This window comes from Belonocnema kinseyi, chromosome 10 (assembly GCF_010883055.1).
Source record: "Belonocnema kinseyi isolate 2016_QV_RU_SX_M_011 chromosome 10, B_treatae_v1, whole genome shotgun sequence".
Taxonomy (NCBI): Eukaryota; Metazoa; Arthropoda; class Insecta; order Hymenoptera; family Cynipidae; genus Belonocnema; species Belonocnema kinseyi.
In genome coordinates, this window is record NC_046666.1 from 27,253,375 (window position 1) to 27,272,364 (window position 18,990).

Here is an 18,990-nt window from a genome sequence, read left to right on the forward strand (position 1 = left end):
ACCTAGAAATATTTTATTTAAAATTATTGCTATTTTAAATTCAAGAAATAAGCTTCGAAATTTTAAATGTGAAAAATAATTTTTGAAACTAATGTCTTATTGTTGTATTTGTAATCAATCAAATATATTGATAAAGAAAATCTAATTCTTAAAATTCAGGAATTTTCCAATTCGGTAATATTATAAATTGTCAAGAATTTTATTATTCGGGAATTTTCGAATTCTGTATTTTTATTTTTCGGCAATTTTATTATTGGTGAATTTTATTTTTCGGCAATTTTCCAATTCGGTATTTTTATTTTTCGGTAATTTTATTATTCGTGTATTTTATTATTTGGGAATTTTCCAAATCGGTATTTTTATTTTTCGGCAATTTTATTATTCACGAATTTGATTAATCGAGAGTTTTCTAATTCGGGACTTTTACAGTGTCGGGAATTTTATTCTTCAGGATTTTTCAGTCGTCCCGATTCTTATTAATATGTTCAGTAAAATAGAAAAGACAGCGATTTTTTTTTATGATTATAAATTTGTAATATTAAGCACATTTTAAAAAATTGATCAGTTTTTTGCTTTTTTAGCAATTTTTCAGTAGAAGTTTATGGTGAAGAAATTGGCTTATCTTTGATCTTATCTCTGATGTAAAATCAATTACAGGAACTTTCTCGATAGAAACAGAAAGTGATTCATTTTATAAGAAAAAATTATTATTTTTGAACCTGAATACGCATAATATCCTAACTTTTAACTTTTCGTTCGACAAATTAAGAAAAAAATCAAAATTTAATATGTTTTAGAGTTTTTTCTCAATGTTAACTTCATTTTTTATAATTTATTGAAAATTTTTTAAGTTATTTTCAAGAAAAATAATAATTTTATCTTACTTAAATCCAAATAAGTAATTTAATTCCATCATAAGATTTATTTCTTTAAATGTTTCTAGACATTATCAATAAAAGAAACAAATTTAATTGTCAATAAGTTATTCAAATTGGGAAATAGTTATGCTCTCAAAATTTTTCTTCCACACTATATTTTGTAAAATTTTTTACATTTTCAGAAGAGATTAGAAAAATTAAATTGTTAGCAAAAACTTATTTTGACATATTCAAACAAAAATTTTAATTTAAATTCTTTGAATATTTTTAATGGTTTATGTCTTATTTTATGCATATAATTGTAAATATTAAAGATTTTTTAATTTGTCAAAAAAAAATAATCTGGATTATTTTAAAACAATTTTTTTTTATTTTTCTGGATTTCATAATTTTTTTACGTACACTAAACTTTGAAGAGTTTTAAGAGAATATAAAAATAATCATTGTTAAGATTCCTGGGCTAATAAAAAATGATTTTTCATTTTTAAAAATTAATTTTAAGTAACAATTGTAAAATATTTCAAACTCGTGAAAAAATTTAGAAGTTTTTTAACAATTTTGAAATGTTTGAAACGAATAAAAAATAGTTTCTAAGATTAATGGGTAAATTGCAAATGAATTTTTATTTTAATAAATTAATTCTGAGACCAAATTAAAAAATATATTTCAAAACTTATAAAGATTTAAAAAAATATAGATAAAAACATACTTTCAAAGATTTTAAATATTTTGGAATGATTGCAAAAAATAAAATAAGGATCTTACAATTTTTGGAAAAATTTGGATTGATTTTTGTTTTGAGAAATTAAGTTTTAAAAAAATTTCAAAAAATGTCTAAAAATGTATCAATTTTTTTAAATTTCTTTCAAACCTTAAAGAAAAAATTAAAAATAATTTTTTTATTTTGAAAAATTATTTAAAAAGAATATTTCTAAATATATCACAATAATCAAAAAGATTTCTAAAATTGTCAAAGAGGAATCTCAAAGATTTTAAATAAATTTTTGTAACTTTGCAGACTTTGAAAAATCATTTTTTTAAATTCGAAACATTTTGAAAGATATGTAAAAGGGTAATTTTAAACAAAATTCTAAAGAGAATTTTCTTAAGATTCACGAGAAAAATTTTAATGATTTTTTTTTATTTTGAAAAATTAACTTTAAGAGAAAATTGAAAAAATGTTTAAAAAACTTCAACTGATTTTCTAAAACTTTTTGAAGAGTCTAGAAGATTTTCAAGTAACAGATTTTAATTTGGCTACATTAATTTTTTTTCTAAAAATTCAAATAAATTCAAAAGATATTTAGAAGATTCGAAAAGATTAAAAAATAATTCTAAATTTGAGAACATTATGAAAAATTTGGATTTTTAACAATTTTAAGCAAAAATCTTAGAAAATTTGAAATATATTCAAAAATATTTCAAGAAAATAGAAAAAAAATGTTTAATTTTTGGGAAAATTTAAAATAATGTTCTGGTTTAAAAAATTGGGGTTTCCAAAATTCCTAGAAAAATTTAAAACAATTCTTGGTTTTAAAAAATAATTTAAAGAGATTATTTATAAATATTTTACAAAATTTTAAAAGATTTCAAAAATTGTCAAAGAGGAATCTTAAAGATTTTCAATCAATTTTTTTCATCTTTGCCGAATTTCAAAAATAAATTCAAGAAAATTTCGAAAATGATTGAAAAAAGAGTTTTCTTAAGATTTACGGGAACATTTTTTAGTTTTTTTTTTATTTTGAAAAATTAATTTTAATAGAAAATTGAAAAACTTTTTTACAAAACTTTAAATGATTTCCTAAAATTGCAAAAATAATACAGGACATTTTAAAGCAAAATGTTTTAATCTGGCTAGATAAAATTTTTTTCTAAAAATTTAAGTAATTTCAAGAGATATTTAGAAGATTTGAGAAGATTAAAAAATAATTCTAAACTTGAAAGATTCTGAAAAATGTCGATTTTTGAAAATTTTTAACAGAAAGAAAAATAATCTTAAAATTCCGGGGAAAGTTTGAAATAATTTTCTGGTTTGGAAAATTTAATTTTAAATAAAAATTTTGAAAAATTAAGTTTTAAATAAAATTGCTCAATATTTCAGAACATTTATAAAAATTTCAAAATAAATGTGGAAAATTTGAAGTAATTTAAAAAAGTTAAGAAAAAATTGAAGTCAGTTACAAAGATATTTAGGTCTTTTATATTTAGTCTTGTAAAAGTCATAAATATATTTTTTTTTTAATATTTTGTGAAATAAAAAAATGCCTTAAAAATTTTCTTTAAAATTTTCTAGATTTTTTTGCGACACATCTAAAATATTTCAAAGTATTTTCGAATTTTTTGAAGAATCTTAGAAAAATTATATTTAAAAAAATTTTAAAAGCTAATTAATTATTCAAAGTTTCACAAAGAACTAAGCACATTTTTAAAAACTTTTTACACATTTGTATATATATATATATATATATTTGTTTATATTTATTAATTTTTATTTTTTCAATAAATAAATAAATCAAAATACATTTATATAGATGTGTAAAAAGATTTTTAAAATAGTGTAGAATTTTACATGAAATTGTGAATGAATGTTTTTCAAAAATTAAGAGAAAATGTCCTAGCGTACCGCTGTCCGCTAGGGCTCTAATTCATATCGCAATTGGATTTTTTTCTTAAATTTCTGACTAAAAATCTGAACTTTGGCTATGTTGCGTAATCAGATCCAAAAATAATTTATTTTTTTTCACCCCACTTCTTATCCTCCGCTGAACCTTAGTAAATATAATTACACAATTGAGCCAATTGTCAGTCTCCGTTTGTTAAATTCACTCTGAAAATTGTAACACACTTACAGAGGATTACGTTACTCAACGAGAAAAGAAAATAATTTATTCATTTCTCTTTTTCTCGACGCAGTCTTTGCGATATGCACGAAGTAGTATAAGGAGACCCCACTCCCGGAAAACTTTGACCCCTCAATTCGGAGTTAGTTAGAGACCGTAATTAAATTACTTAACCTACGTAACTCAGGTAAATTACGTAATCTGCGTAATTTACGCAACTTACGTAACTTAGGCACATTGCGTAACCTGTACAACTTACGTAACTTAGGTAAATTATGTAACTTGCGTAAGTCCACGTAACTTACGTAAATACGTTTCTTTTTAGTTGAAAATAAAATTTTTTCATTACTTTCAATTAATCATATTTTCATGTTGAAAAGTCAAAATAAAATCTTTTTTGTATGAAAATTCAAATATATTTTTTGAAAATTTGTCTTTCCGATTAAAAAATGTATCTGTTTGGTTGAAAATTAATCTTCCTTGTTTGAGGATTCAACTATTTTGTTAAAATCACTTTGTTGAGAAATCATTTTTTGTAGAAAATTAGTAGAAAATTCATAATGAATTACTTTGTTGACATTTTTTTGAATAGAGATTTTCCTGTTTGTAGAAAATTTAAATATTTGGTTGAAAATTATTTTTTTTTTTATCGCTGAAAATTCAAATTTTCGGGCAAAAATTAGTTATTGATTGAAAATGGATTTTTTATTATGCAAAATTATTCAATTTTTGATCCCAAAAGATGAATTTTCAACTAAAATAGATGAATTTAAAAACAAAAATTAATTAATTTTCAACTAACAATATAAATTTTTGACCGAATAGTGGAATATTCAACAAAAAAAGATTAATTTTCTTTTTAAAGAAACACGCATTTTTACTAAAAATGGTTTTTTAACCAAAGAAATAAATTCTTAACAAAAAATATAATAAAATGATAAATTTTTATCTAAAAAAAAATAATTTTTAATCAAATAGTTGAATTTTCATCTAGAAAAATAAATTTTTGAACCAAAAATAAATATTTCAATTTGCAGTCAGTAAAAGAAATTTGTAACAAAAAAAGAAGAATTACATTTTCAGTTAAGATAATAAATTTAAAAAAATGAGATAAATTTGAAAGCAAAAATTGTTTAAATTAATTAAAAAATCAATTAATTTTCAACTAAAAATATACATTTTTGACCAAATAGTGGAATATTCAAAACAAAAGATAAATTTTCTATTTAAAAAAACGCATTTTTAACTAAAAAAATTTTCATCTAGAAAGATACATTTTTTACCAAAAATAAAATATTTAAATTTGGAGTCAGTAAAATAAATTTGTAACCAAAAAAGAAACGAATTTTTAACAAAAAGATCAATTTTTTCACCCAAAAATTATTTTTTAAACAAAAAAAGAGAATTACATTTTCAGTTAAGATAATAAATTTAAAAAAATTAACGCTCAACAAAATTATTTAATTTTTAATCCGAAAAGATGAATTTTCACCCAAAAAAAGGTACAGTTTCAAAAAAATATATGAATTCTCAACTAAAAGAGATAAATTTAAAAATAAGAAAAGTTCAATTTGCAGTTTACAAATTAATTTTAAACAACAAAAAAACGAGTTTTAAGCAAAATTAATTAATTTTCAACTAACAATATAAATTTTTGACCAAATAGTGAAATATTCAACAAATTTTTTAATATAATATAATAAAATATATTTAAAATATAATTTAAATAGTATAATTTTCTATATCAAGGAGATGAAATTTCTATAAAAAAAATTTAAATTACAATACAATTGCAAATTTAAAAAAATAAAATTGTCCAATTTTCAAAATTTAATCTAAAATTGTACAATTTGGAACACGTTTAATCAGAAATAAAATTTTCAAAATCAGCTTGGGAGTGGGATCTTTCTATTCTACTTCGCGGCGATATGTATTTTAAATTTCGATGCGGAAATCTTCCTCGTCAACTCGAAATCGTCGAGAATGAAGTGCCGCGTTTAACAGCTCCACGAGGAGTAAACTTAACATCTCACAATCAGTGAAAATAAATTTGATTAAAATAAATTTTAGGGAATTCATTGAGATTTCTTGGGAATCAAATTTTGATATTAGTGGAAAAGAGTCTCGAAAATCCTCTTCACAATTGACAATTATTCGGCTAGGAAAGGTACAATATAAAATTCATTCCCATTTTGCATTTTCTCAGTGAATTCTTTTTCCATTTTTTTTTTTTTTTTTTTTTTTTGATAAACATATTTTAGACGAAAGTACTACTAAAGAGTTCGGTGTCTTCTGGCTGGTTTTCCAAAGTACAAGGCCTGTGGAATTCTTGACCTACTTCGTGCAACCATTTATTCGCCACTGAAATAAAAATAATTTAATAATTAATCGATATTTTTTTTATTTTTTTATTATTTATCATTCATTATCAGTCATATTTATTAATTTATTAGTTCAATTAATTAATTAAGAATTTATTATAATTATTAAAATAATTATAAATTATATAATTATAATTTTCCTATTATTCTTGAGAAAATTAAAACTAATTTTTCAAAAGAATGACTCAGTCAAAATTGAAAAATGCTGATTGAAATTTAAAATCTTTCCAAGTTTTTTAAAGTTTTCTTCAAAATTTTAAACCAAATTGTCGAGTTTTAAATTTTGAATCTTTTTTTTTTTTAATTTTAATTTTTCTTAAATTTTTTTAATACTGAAAAATGAAACAAATTGCCTTGAAATCTTTCTTATTGTTCTTTGACAATTTTGGTAATATGTTGGAATTTTCTTAAATGTTTTGAAACATTCTCTTGTAATTAATTTCACAAAATACAAAATCAATTTCATTTTTTCTTGAAATCAAAATAAAATGTTTAGATTTTTTAATTTACCAAATTTGCATAAGTTAAAATTTTCTTTTTAATCGTTCCAAGATTTTTTTTAAATTTCTCTTAAACTTACTCGAAGTTTTTGATAAATTTCTTAATCCTGGAAACTAAAAAAATTTTCCTTTAAAATTCTTTAAATTCTTTTTCGAAATTGAAGGAAATCTGTTTACAAAATATCATGAAGTCAAAAATTAGAGCTGAGAATAAATAAAAGTTTCTTTTTTGAAAATTTTCAGTACTTAAAATAGAAATTACACAATTTCTGAAAATTTGCAATGCTTTAAATTGAAAGTTTAGAGTTTTTTTTCATTTTTATTACTTGAAATATAAATTGTACAATTTGGAACGTTTTTATTTAAGAATTTACACAACAGCTTTCAAATTATGGAATTTAAATGTTTTATCATGTTTTTTTTATTTCTATAAATGATATATAAGATAAAATTTAAAAAGATTTTCAAACATTTGAAATTATTTTCTAAGACTTGTTTTTAAAGATTTTAAACATTTTTTTTGGCTTTTTTCATTATGAAAAAATTTTAGAAAAAGTTCGTATAAAATTAACAGATATTTAGAAGTTTTGAAACGATTTAAATATAACTGAAAGATTTCTGAAGGTTTAGAAGATCCGAAAAGATTTTTAAAAAAATTTCATTATTAATTATATTTACTAATCTTTTAGTTAAAATTCGTATTATTCTTGAGAAAATTAGAATTAATTTATCAAAATAATAACTCAGTCAAAATTTTAAGGATTGAAATTTGAAATCTTTACAAATTTTTTAAAATTGAAAAAAGAGTATTTTTTGTCTTGAAACCTTATAAAATTGTTTTCCAACTTAAATTTTTTTTTTTATTTAAAACAAAATTGTCGAGTTTTAAATTAATTTTTGAATCTTTTTTCAACATTAATATTAAAAAATCTTTTAATCTTTTCAGACCTTTTACACATTAAAATTTTTTTTAATTTGATATTTTTCATAAATTTTTTTAATACTGAAAAATTAAACAAATTAAACAAAATCTTTCTAAATGTTTTTTTTTTGTTGACAATTTTGGTAATATGCTGAAATTTTTTAAAAATGTTTTGAAACATTCTCTTGAAATTAATTTCGCAAAATACAAAATCAATTTCATTTTTCCTTTAAATCAAAAAAAATTTTTAAATGTTCGAAATTGAAGGAAATCTGTTTAAAAAATTTTATCTCTTTCAATTTTCTTTTAAACCGTTTTCATTTGATAATTTACACAATAGCTTTTAAATTATGGAATTTAAATTTTTTTATATTTTATTTTTATTTCTATAAATGATATATAACAGAAAATTAAAAGATTTTTAAACATTTGAAATCAGTTCCAAAAACTTTTTTTTTAAGATTCTAAAAGATTTGAAACTTTTTTTTTTACTTTTTGCATTAAGAAAAAATTTTGGAAAAAGTTCGAATCAAATAAAAAGATATTGAGAAGTTTTGGAACGATTGAAATATAACTGAAATTTTATTATTTTTTTAATGAAAAATATAGATCTCAAAAAAAAACTTTAAATATTTTGAAAGCTTTCTAAAGGTTTAGAAGATCCGAAAAGATTAAAAAAAAGAATGAATTCTTTCAGATTTTTTTTCGATATATTTTGAAATCTTCAAAACTAAAAATTAATTATTTAAATAAAACATATATGATTAGGTCAGAAATTGGAGCTGAGAGAGAATAAAAGTTTCTTTTTTGAAAATTTTCAGTACTTAAAATAGAAATTTTACCATTTCTGAAAATTTGCAATGCTTTAAATAGAAATTTCATTTTTTTTTAAATACTTGAAATATAAACAGCATTTAAAATTGTAGAATTTGAATTTTTTATTATATTTTTAAAATCTTTAAAAGATTTTAAAGATATTTTTTGACTTTTTGCATTATTAGAAAAAAATCGTATGAGATTAAAATATATTTAGAAGTTTAAAAACGATTCAAATATAATTAAAACTTTATTTAAAAAAAAAAACTAAAAAAATTTTTCTTGAAAAAAAAACGCTTTTTACATATTTCTAATGGTATCAAGAGAATAAAACTATTTTATTTAAATACCTAGGAGAAATTTAAATGATTTTTTATTTTACAAAATTACTTCTAACATAATATTTAAAAATATTTTTTAACATTTTAAAATATTTCTAAAAATAAAATTTAATTTTGCAGAATTTGAAAACATTTTATGATAAATTCGAATATTTGTGAAAGATTTTAAAAAGTTTTAGGAGGTCTAAGCAAATTAAAAAAGATTTTTACACATTTGAAATTATTTTGTAAGACTTTTTTTAAAGATTCTAAAAGATTAAAAAAAGAATTTCATTATTAATACTATTCACCAATTTTTCAGTGAAAATTGATTAATTAAAATTTTATATTAATTTATTTATTAAATTTATTAATTAATATTAATAAAATTTTATAATTATATATATTTTTTATATTCTTTTAAGTTTTAAATTATTTTTGCATCTTTTTTAAACATAAATTTAAAAAGAAAAATTCTTTGAATTTTTTCAGAACTTCAAAAGCTTTTAAATCTTTTTTTTTTAAATATTTCAATTTTTTCATAAATTTTTTCAATGTTGCAAAATTAAAAAAATTGCTTTAAAAGCTTTCTTATTCTTTTTTGACAATCTTTGTAATATTTTGGTAATATTTTGAAACATTCTCTTAAAATTAATGTTGCAAAATGAAAAATTAACTTCATTTTTCCATTAAATCAACCAAAAAAATTTGGAGAACTTACTCGAAGTTTTTCAAAAACGTCTATATCGAAGAAAATTAAAAAAATTTTCTTTAGAATTCCTTAAATTCTTTCTAGAAATTGGAAGAAATCTTTTTAATAAATTTTTATCTTTTTCAATTTTCTTTTAAAATTCCTTTTTTTTATAAAAAGTTATTTGAAATTTTCCCAAAAATATTTAGAATTTTTTGCCAGTTCTCGTGAAACGTGAAACCCTTAAAAATTCTTAAAAATGTTTTTTTCAATTTCATCAAAAAACTTCTAAAATATCTCAATATCTTTTTAAATAATTCAGTTTTTCTAAAATTGTTTACGTTTAAGCAAAATAAAAATTGTTGTTTTGAAGTCTTCCACATTTTTTTCAATATATTTTTAAATCCTCAAACCTTAAAATTAATCATTTAAATAAAACCTAAATCATTAAGCCAGAAATTAAATCTGAGAGAGAATAAAACTTTTTTTTTTTAATTTTCAGTACTTCAAAGAAAAATGGTACAAATTATGAAAATTTCCAAATACTTTAAATAGAAATTAAACAGTTTAAAAAAATTGTATTACTTCAAATATAAATTGTACAATTTACACGTTTTCATTTAAATATTTATAACAAACAGTTTTCAAAATGTAAAATTTAATTTTTTTTATATAATCTTGAAACTGTTAAATTTCGTACCAAAATAATTTGAACTTGTTTAAAATTTATTTATTTTTTTAATATAAGAAAATGATTTTTTTTAAATTTTAAACGAATTTAGATTATTGAAAGTTTTGTGAAAAGAGTTTAGAAGCTTTTTAAAATTTTGAAATGATTCAAGATCCTAAAAAAAATGATCTTGCGATTCATGGGAAAATTTTAAACAATTTTTTAGTTCTGTAAATAGTATATAAGAGAAAATTGAAAAAGATTTTAAAACATTTGAAATTATTTTCAAAAACTTTTTTTTAAAAGATTCTAAAAGAATTCAAAGAAAATGTTTGACTTTTTTCATTATGACAAAATTTTATAAAAAATCGTATAAGATTAAAATATATTTAGAAGTTGAAAAACGAATCAAATATAAATGAAACTTAATTTTTTTTTAAACACTAAAAAAAATTCGATTAAAAAAAAAATCTTTTTACATATTTTGAAATATTTCAAGAGAATAAAACTATTTGTTTAGATACCTAGGAGAAATTTAAATGATTTTTTATTTGAAAAAATTACTTCTAACATAATATTTAAAAATATTTCTAAAAATACAATTTAATTTTGCAAAATTTAAAAAAAATTTGTGAAACATAATTTTTAAAAGGAATCTGAACAAGATTACAAAACATGTCAAATTATTCCCTAGAATTTCAAATAAGAGTGTAATTGTTTTAAATCCTCGCAAAATTATTTTCCAACTTTATAAAAATTTTGTTCAAAATTTAAAATAAAATTGTCGAGGTTTCAATTATTCGTGAATCTTTTTTAAACGTAAATCTTAAATAAAAATTCGTTAAAACTTTTCAGAACGTCTAAACTTTTTGAATATTTTTTTTTAATATTTGAATTCTTCCTTAAATTTTTTTAATACTGCAAACTTAAACAAATTGCCTTTTGGACAAAGATTAGAATGATTTCCCAAAGATTTCTCACAAATATTTCAAAAATTTCATAAATATTATCCAACAAAATTTGAGGAATCTCACAAACATTATAAAATATTTCAATAACTTCGAAAATATTTTCCAAAAATTTGAAGGATCTCACAAATATTATCAAATAATTCAAAAATATTTAAAATATTTTAGAAAGATTTTTAAGATCTTCTATGGATTTCACAAAGATTTCAAATAATTCCCAAATATTTTACATATTTCGCAAAGATTTTAAATATCTCAAAAATATATCAAATACTTTACAAATATTTTCAAAAAATTTCAATTACTTTCCAAGGAATTCAAAAACATTTTAATTATTTTTACAAATATTACCAAATGTTTAAAAAAATATTTCAAATATTTCGCAAATATTTCAATAATTTAACAAACGTTTCAAAAATATTTTTAAAATTTTAGAATAATTTTATAAAGAATAAAGATATTTTGTAATTATTTTAACGACTTTATAAATATCAAATATTTTTTTAATATTTGTAATATTTTACAAATATAACAATAATTTTTGAACATTTCGCAAAAATTTAATTAAAAATTAAAATATCTATTATCTAAAATAATATTTTTTTTTATATAACCAAAAATTTGCATTTTTATTAAGAAAATACCAATTTTCAATTTTAGGAAATAATGAGGAAAAATTTCAAATATTTTTTAATGTAATAAGATTTAACAGAAATTTTAAAAAATTAAAAAAAGAATTTAATATACATAATACGAACATTTTCAAAAATCCACATTTAGCTTTTAATCTGTTTTACATGGTTTAAAACAATTTATTTTTAAAATTTTCTAACCTTGAAATATAGAAAAAATTTCTTGAAAATCTTCTATATTCTGTTTTTAAATTTAAATAAATAATTCAAAATGTTTAAAAATCTGTCTCGATTTTCTCCTAAATTTAATTTTTGAAAATAAAAAATCATTAAAAATTTTCGTAAAAATTTTAAAAAAGAAATTACATAATATAATTTTAAGATTTTTAACTTTAAAGTTTTTCATGTCATAAATTTCGAATAATTGAAAATTAATTTGATACAAAAATTGAAGAGTTTCATGTTTAAATGATAAGAAAATTTCAAATTAAATAGTTTGAAACCTGTAATTTAAAATTTCAAGCGAAAGAATTAACAAATTTATCATTTATAATTAAAAATTTATATTTTACATTATTTATTTATTATATAAATTTAAAAATTTTATTTACAAGTTTTGAAAAAATTCGTAAATAATTATTCAAACAAAAGGTAGAATTTTGAAGATTAAAAAAAGAGCTTTTTGAGAATTTTAAAGAATTTCAGGAGAATTAAAAACAATTTCTCAAGATTCCGGGGATAATTTTAAATGATTTTTTGTTTCAAAAGATGAATTTAAAGAAAAAATTAAAAAATATTTTTAAAATTTTCAAACTTTCCTGGACTACAAAATTTTATAAAAATTTGCTGTAAGTTTAAGAGATATTTAGAAGTTTTAAAAAGAATCAAACGGATATAAAATTTGAAAAGATTGAAAAATTTTTTTTCAGAGAATAATCAAGATTAATAAAAAATTTACAGACATTTAAAAAATATACAAAAAGGAATCCATAATTCTCGAATTTTTCCAAAAATGTAGTAAAAGTAGAAAAATCATATTTATAGAATTTTTTATTTTATTAAATAAATAGTTATTCGAAATTTTTATTTTTGCATAAAAACTAATGTTTTCCTTCAAATCGAAAAACTTTAGCCTAAAATTATGAACAAAAATCTTGTTTAAAAAAATAATTTCGGTTGTAAAATTATTTTTTAATAAAAAAACATACCCCATTTCGATCCAGTTAGTACTGGACAAGCTGCATGCCTAGTCAAAAAATTTCCATGTCCGTTTGGTTTGAGATTGTACCAAAATGCTGCGCTTCCTTTTTTAGGCCACAAAGAAAGATTTATTCCGGTGAAAACTGTACCTCCTCCTTGTTCAACGTCACTCATCTAAAAATAATTTTTATTTATAATTTTGTGTAATAAATAAAATAAAAAATTATCTGCTTCGAAAAATCAATCGCTGGAAGTTAATATTTATTTAAATGTAATTCTTTTTCCAAACTTAAATCTAAATTATTTTTAAAAACAAAAAATTTGGCTACTATCATTTGTGTATAGTTGACTTAAAAACAAAATTTTTTAATTAGTAAAGAATTTCTTTTGCCTTACCTTTATTATAAAATTGTATGATTCAGTTTCCAAAAATATAAATCCAAGCTTTAATTTTCAATTCATTAAATTAAAAATAAAAATTAACTTTAAATTTTATATTGTTTTAAGGAATTTAAAGATAGAAACACTTTTAAAAATTGATAATTAAAACTAAACACTTCTTTAAATTATTTTTATTTCAAGTAGATTCAGAAGTTGTTTTAAATTTTTTCAAAATTAAATTATTTTTGAAAATTTTTCAGAACTTTTAAATATCTTTTAAAATTAATTAAGTTTTTCGTAAAATCCTGCAAATTTGAACAAATTTCCTTAAAATTTTTGATGTACAAATAACAATTGAATAATTATGATTTGTAGGAAATTTTTTTGCCAGTCTAATTTAAAAAAAAGGATAATAAAAAATGATTTTTAATTTTGAAAAATTATTTTGAGAGAAAATTTAAAAAGATTCTATAATATATGTAACGAATTTCGGCAATTTTGTGAATTTTTTAAACCCTTTTTAAATATTCGCTTAATATAAATTTTTAAAATGAAAAATAAATTTTCCATTGTACTAAGAATCTTAAGACATTTTCATTCTTTTGAAGCATTTTACAATTCTTAATAAGCATCTACATTTTTGTTTTAAATCTAAAAAAAAATTCTGGTCAAAAATTCATTTATTTGGTTGAAAATTTGATTGATTAGTTGCAAATTAGTCTTTTTTTGTTGTTAAAAATAAGTATTATTGAATCAAAAATTATATATTCCATTTTGGCTTGAAAATGTATCTTTTTTTATTTATAAAATCATGGATTCTGTTAATAATTCCTTTGTTTTTGTAAAAAATTAAGATTCTTGGTGGCAAGATTTTTTTTTTGAAAATCCAATTATTTGGTTAAAAATTTATTTAAAAGTGGAAAATGTATTTCTTTGGTTGAAGATTAAACTATTTTGTTAAAACTTCGTTTTTTTTTAAATTAAAAATATTTTGTTTTTGTCTAAAACTGTAACTATTCCATTTTTTGATAGATAATTGATTTTTTTAGTTGCAAACTATTTGTTTGAAGAGTAATTTATTTTGTTGAAAATTCTACTTTTTAATTTAAATAGTAATCTGCTTGACAGAAAATTCATCATTTTCTTTAAAAATTCAACTGTTTGGTAAAAAATTAATTTTTTTGGTTGAATATTCATAATTTGATTTGAAAATTCATTTCTTTGGTTGAAAATTAATTTACTTTGTTGAAACTTTGTCTTTTTGGTAGAAGATTCAAACCTTTAGTTGAAAATTCATGTATTTTGTTAATAATTTTTAACAATTTCAACCACTCGTTAAAAACTATTTTTTTTGTTTCGTTGAAGAATAATAATTTTAGTTGAAAATTAATTTCTTTGATCAAAAATAATGTACTTTATTAAAAATTCTTTTTTTTTGGTGGACAATAAATTTTCTCAACTTATATTTTCCATTTTGTTGGAATAAGTTTCTTTTAAGTGGAAAATTTAACTATTTGGTTCAAAATTTATATTTTTTGTTTAAAATTTATTTCTTTGATTGGAATTTAATTTTTTTTTAATGTTGAAAATGAATAATTTTAGTTAGAAATTAACTTGTTTGATTGAAAATAATGTATTTTATTCAAAATTCGTATTTTTAGAGAAAAATTAATTTTTTAACTTAAATTTTCTTTTTGTTCGAAAAAGTATATTTTTATGTAGAAATTTCAACTGTTTGGTTGAAAATGTATTTTTTAGTAAAAAATTTATTTCTCTGGTAGAAAAATTAACTATTTTGTTGAAAATTCTTTTTTTATTATTAAGAACTAATGTTTTTAACTGAAAAAGTAACTATTCAAATTTCTGGTCTGAAAATTAATCTTTTTCAGTTGAAAATTTAATTATTTCGTTTAAAATTCACTTTTTTTGTTTGTTTAAAATTAATATTTTTATCTAAAGTGTAACTATTCCATTTTTGGTTAGAAAATTCATCTTTTTTAGTTGAAAAAAATCTATTCGGCTGAAGATTTACTTATATTATTGAAAATTAGATTTTCTAGGCCAAATATGTTTAAAAATTAATTTCTTTGGTTGATAATTAATTAATTTTTTTTCAAACTTCATCTTTAATCTAAAAAATTAATTTTTTAACTTAAATTTTAATTTCGGCGAAAGAAACCTTTTTAAATCGAAAAATTTAAATATTTAGTAAAAATTTTACGTATTTTGTTAATAATTCGATCTCTCAGGTAGAAAATTAATTTTCTCGATTCAAAATTCATTTTTTTGATTAAAGATGAATTTTCTCAACAAAAACTTTTCATTTTGGTGGAAAAATTATATTTTTAAGTGGAAAATTCCACTATTTGGTTCAAGAATTATTTTTTAGTTAAAAATTAATTTTGTGTGCGTTGAAGATTAATAATTTTAGTGCAAAATTATTTTTTTCGACAAAAAATAATGTATTTTATTGAAAATTCGTCTTTTTAGTCAAAAATCAATTTTTCAAACTTACATTTTCATTCTAATGGAAAAATAATTTTTTTAAGTAAAAATTCAATTATTTGGCTCAAGATTAATTTTTTAGTTAAAAATTTATTTCTTTGGTTGAAAATTAATTTTTATGGTTGAAGATAAATAATGTTCTTTGGAAACTAATTTGTTTAATTGAAAATAATGTATTTGATTGAAACTTCACCTTTTTGGTAGAATTTTTTTTTCTCAACGTAAATTTTTATTTTTGTGGATTATTATATATTATATTTTATGGATTTTATCTTTAAAAGTGGAAAATTCAACTTTTTGGTTCAACATTTATTTCTTTGAATGAAAATTAATTTTTTTAAGATTATTAGTATTAGTTGAAAATTAATTTTTTTGTTTGAAAAATAATGTATTTTTCTCAAAATTCGTCTTTTTAGTAGAAAACTCTGTTTTTAAACTTAAAATGTTCATTTTTTTGGAAAAAATATCTTTTTAAGCGGAGAATTGAACTATTAGATTTAAGATTTATTTTTTTTTTTTGTTGAAAATTTATTTCTTTAACTGAAAATTATAATTTTTTTTGGTTGAAGGTTATTAATTTTAGTTAAAAATTTGATTCTTAGATTGAAAATTATGTATTTAATTAAAAATTCGTCTTTTTAGTAGGAAATTAATTTTTTTCAAATTAAAATGTTCATTTTTGTGGAAAGAGTTTCATTTTAAGAGGAAAATTCAACCATTTTGTTCAAGATTTACTTCTTTGCTTGAAAATTAATTTTTTTGTTGAAGATTATTAATTTTAGTTTAAAAATTATTTCTTGAGCTGAAAAATCCTTGCTTTTAGTGAAAGATAAATAATTTAAGTTGGAAATTAATTTGTTTTATTGAAAATAGTCTGTTTTATGCAAAATTCTTTTTGGTGGAAAAATAATTTTTCTTAAAGTACATGTTTATTTTGGTGGAAAAAGTAGATATATTTTTAAGTAAGAAATTCAACTATTTGGTTCAAGATTTATGTTTTGGTTCAAAATTAATTTCTTTGCATGAAAATGATTTTTTTTTTGAAAACTAACAATTTTATATCTGAAAACTAATTTGTTTAAAAAATTGTCTGTTTAGTTACAAAATATTTTTTTGTGAGTGTTCATAATTTTATTCGAAATTAATTTGTTTGATTGGAAATAATGTATTTTATTGAAAATTCGTCTTTTTAGTACAAAATAAATTTTTTGAACAATTTTTAATTTTGAAAAATAATTTTGTTGAAGATAAATCATTTTGGTTAAAACTGATTTTGTTTAATTCAAAAGAATGTATTTGATTGAAAATTAGTCTTTTTAGTAGAAAATTAATTTTTTTAGCGTAAATTTTAAATTTTGGTGGAAAAAGTATCTTTTTAAACGGATAATTCACTATTTGGTTGAATATTTATTTTTTTTTTAATGAAAATTTATTTCTTTTGTTGATAAATATTTTTCTTTCGTTAAAGATAAAAATAATTATTATTTTGGTCGAAGGTTAATAATTTTAGTTAAAAATTTGTTTCTTACATTGAAAATTATATTTTGAATTAAAAATTCGTCTTTTTAGTAGAAAATTCATTAATTCAAATTAAATTTTTAATTTTGGTGGAAAAAGTGTCTTTTTAAGTGAAAAATTGAACTATTTAGTTCAACATTTATTTCTTTGATTAAAAATTAATTTTTTTTAAGATTATTAACTTCAGTTGAAAATTAATTTATTTTATTGAAATTCTTTTTATTGTTGAAAATTAATAATTTTAGATAAAAATTAATTTCTTTGGAAGCTAATCTATTTAATTGAAAATTCATCTTTTCAGTAGAAAATTAATTTTCAACCAAATTAATTAATCAATTAAACTAGCTATATAATAATATAACATATAAATATAATATAAATATAAAATAAATATATAAAATATAAAAATAATAATGTAATATATAATAATTAATTAATTAATTTTAATTGAAAATTAATGAAATTAATCTTTTTATCTGAAAATACAGATGTTCCATTTATTTGATTGAAAATTCGTCTATTTTGTAAAAAATGTATTTCTTCGTTTAAAGACTTATCTCTTTGATTGAAAATTGAACTATTTTATTAAAATTTCGTTTCATTTTTGGTGGGAAATGAACTTTTTAACTGAAAATTTAACTATTCTGCTAGTGGTCGAAAATTAATTTTCTTAACTGAAACTTTTCATTTTTCTGGAAAAAGTATATTTTTAAGTGGAAAATTCAACTATTTGGTTCAAGATTTATTTCTTTGGTTGAAAATTAATCTTTTTTAATCATTAAGTTTAGTTGAAAATTAATTTCATCAATTTAAAATAATTTATTTGATTAAAAATTCGTGTTTTTCGTTAGAGATTAATTTTCTTAACTTAAAAATTAATTTTTTTTTAAGATTATGAATTTCAGTTGAAAATTAATAATTTTAGATAAAAATTAATTTCTTTGGAAAATAATCTATTTAATTGGAAATTCATCTTTTTAGTAGAAAATTAATTTTCAACCAAATTAATTAATCAATTGAACAAGTTATATAATAATATAATAAATAAATATAGTATAAATATAAAATAAATATATAAAATGTAAAAATATCATATAATATATAATAATTAATGAATTAATTAATTTTAATTGAAAATTAATTTCGTTGATTGACACTAGTGTATTTAATTAAAAATTTGTCTGTTTAGTAGAAAATTTATTTTCTTAACTGTAACTTTTCATTTTTGTGGAAAAAGAATCTTTTTAAGTGGAAAATTCAACTATTTCGTTCAAGATTGATTTCTTGGTTAAAAATTTATTTCTTTGGTGGAAAATAATTATTTTTTTGGTCAAAGGTTAATAATTTTAGTTAAAAATGTGGTTCTTAGATTAAAAATTATATTTTGAATTAAAAATTCGTCTTCTTACTAGAAAATTCATTATTTCAAATTAAATTTTTCATTTTTGTCGAAACAGTATCTTTTTAAGTGAAAAATTGAACTATTTAGTTCAACATTTATTTCTTTGATTAAAAATTAATTTTTTTAAATTATTAACTTCAGTTGAAAATTAATTTATTTTATTGAAATTACTTTTAATGCTGAAAATAAATAATTTCAGATAAAAATTAATTTCTTTGGAAAATAATTTATTTAATTAAAAATTCATCTTTTTAGTAGAAAATTAATTTTCAACCAAATTAATTAAATAATTAAACTAGTTATATAATAATATAACATATAAATATAATATAAATATAAAATAAACATATAAAATATAAAAATATA

At 18.9% G+C, this 18,990-nt stretch overlaps 1 protein-coding gene across 1 annotated transcript in view; it reads right to left on the minus strand.

The window, feature by feature from the left end:
• Window positions 1-5,939: 5,939 nt before the first annotated feature.
• Window positions 5,940-18,990, minus strand: part of LOC117181045 (prolyl 4-hydroxylase subunit alpha-1) — a 561,792-nt gene continuing 548,741 nt past the window's right edge. The window contains exons 9-10 of the mRNA XM_033373613.1: window positions 12,827-12,992; window positions 5,940-6,079 (exon numbers count right to left, since the gene is read on the minus strand). Coding sequence (XP_033229504.1) covers window positions 5,976-6,079; window positions 12,827-12,992 — 270 coding nt within the window. The 3' untranslated portion in view covers window positions 5,940-5,975. The remainder of the gene's footprint in view (window positions 6,080-12,826; window positions 12,993-18,990) is intronic.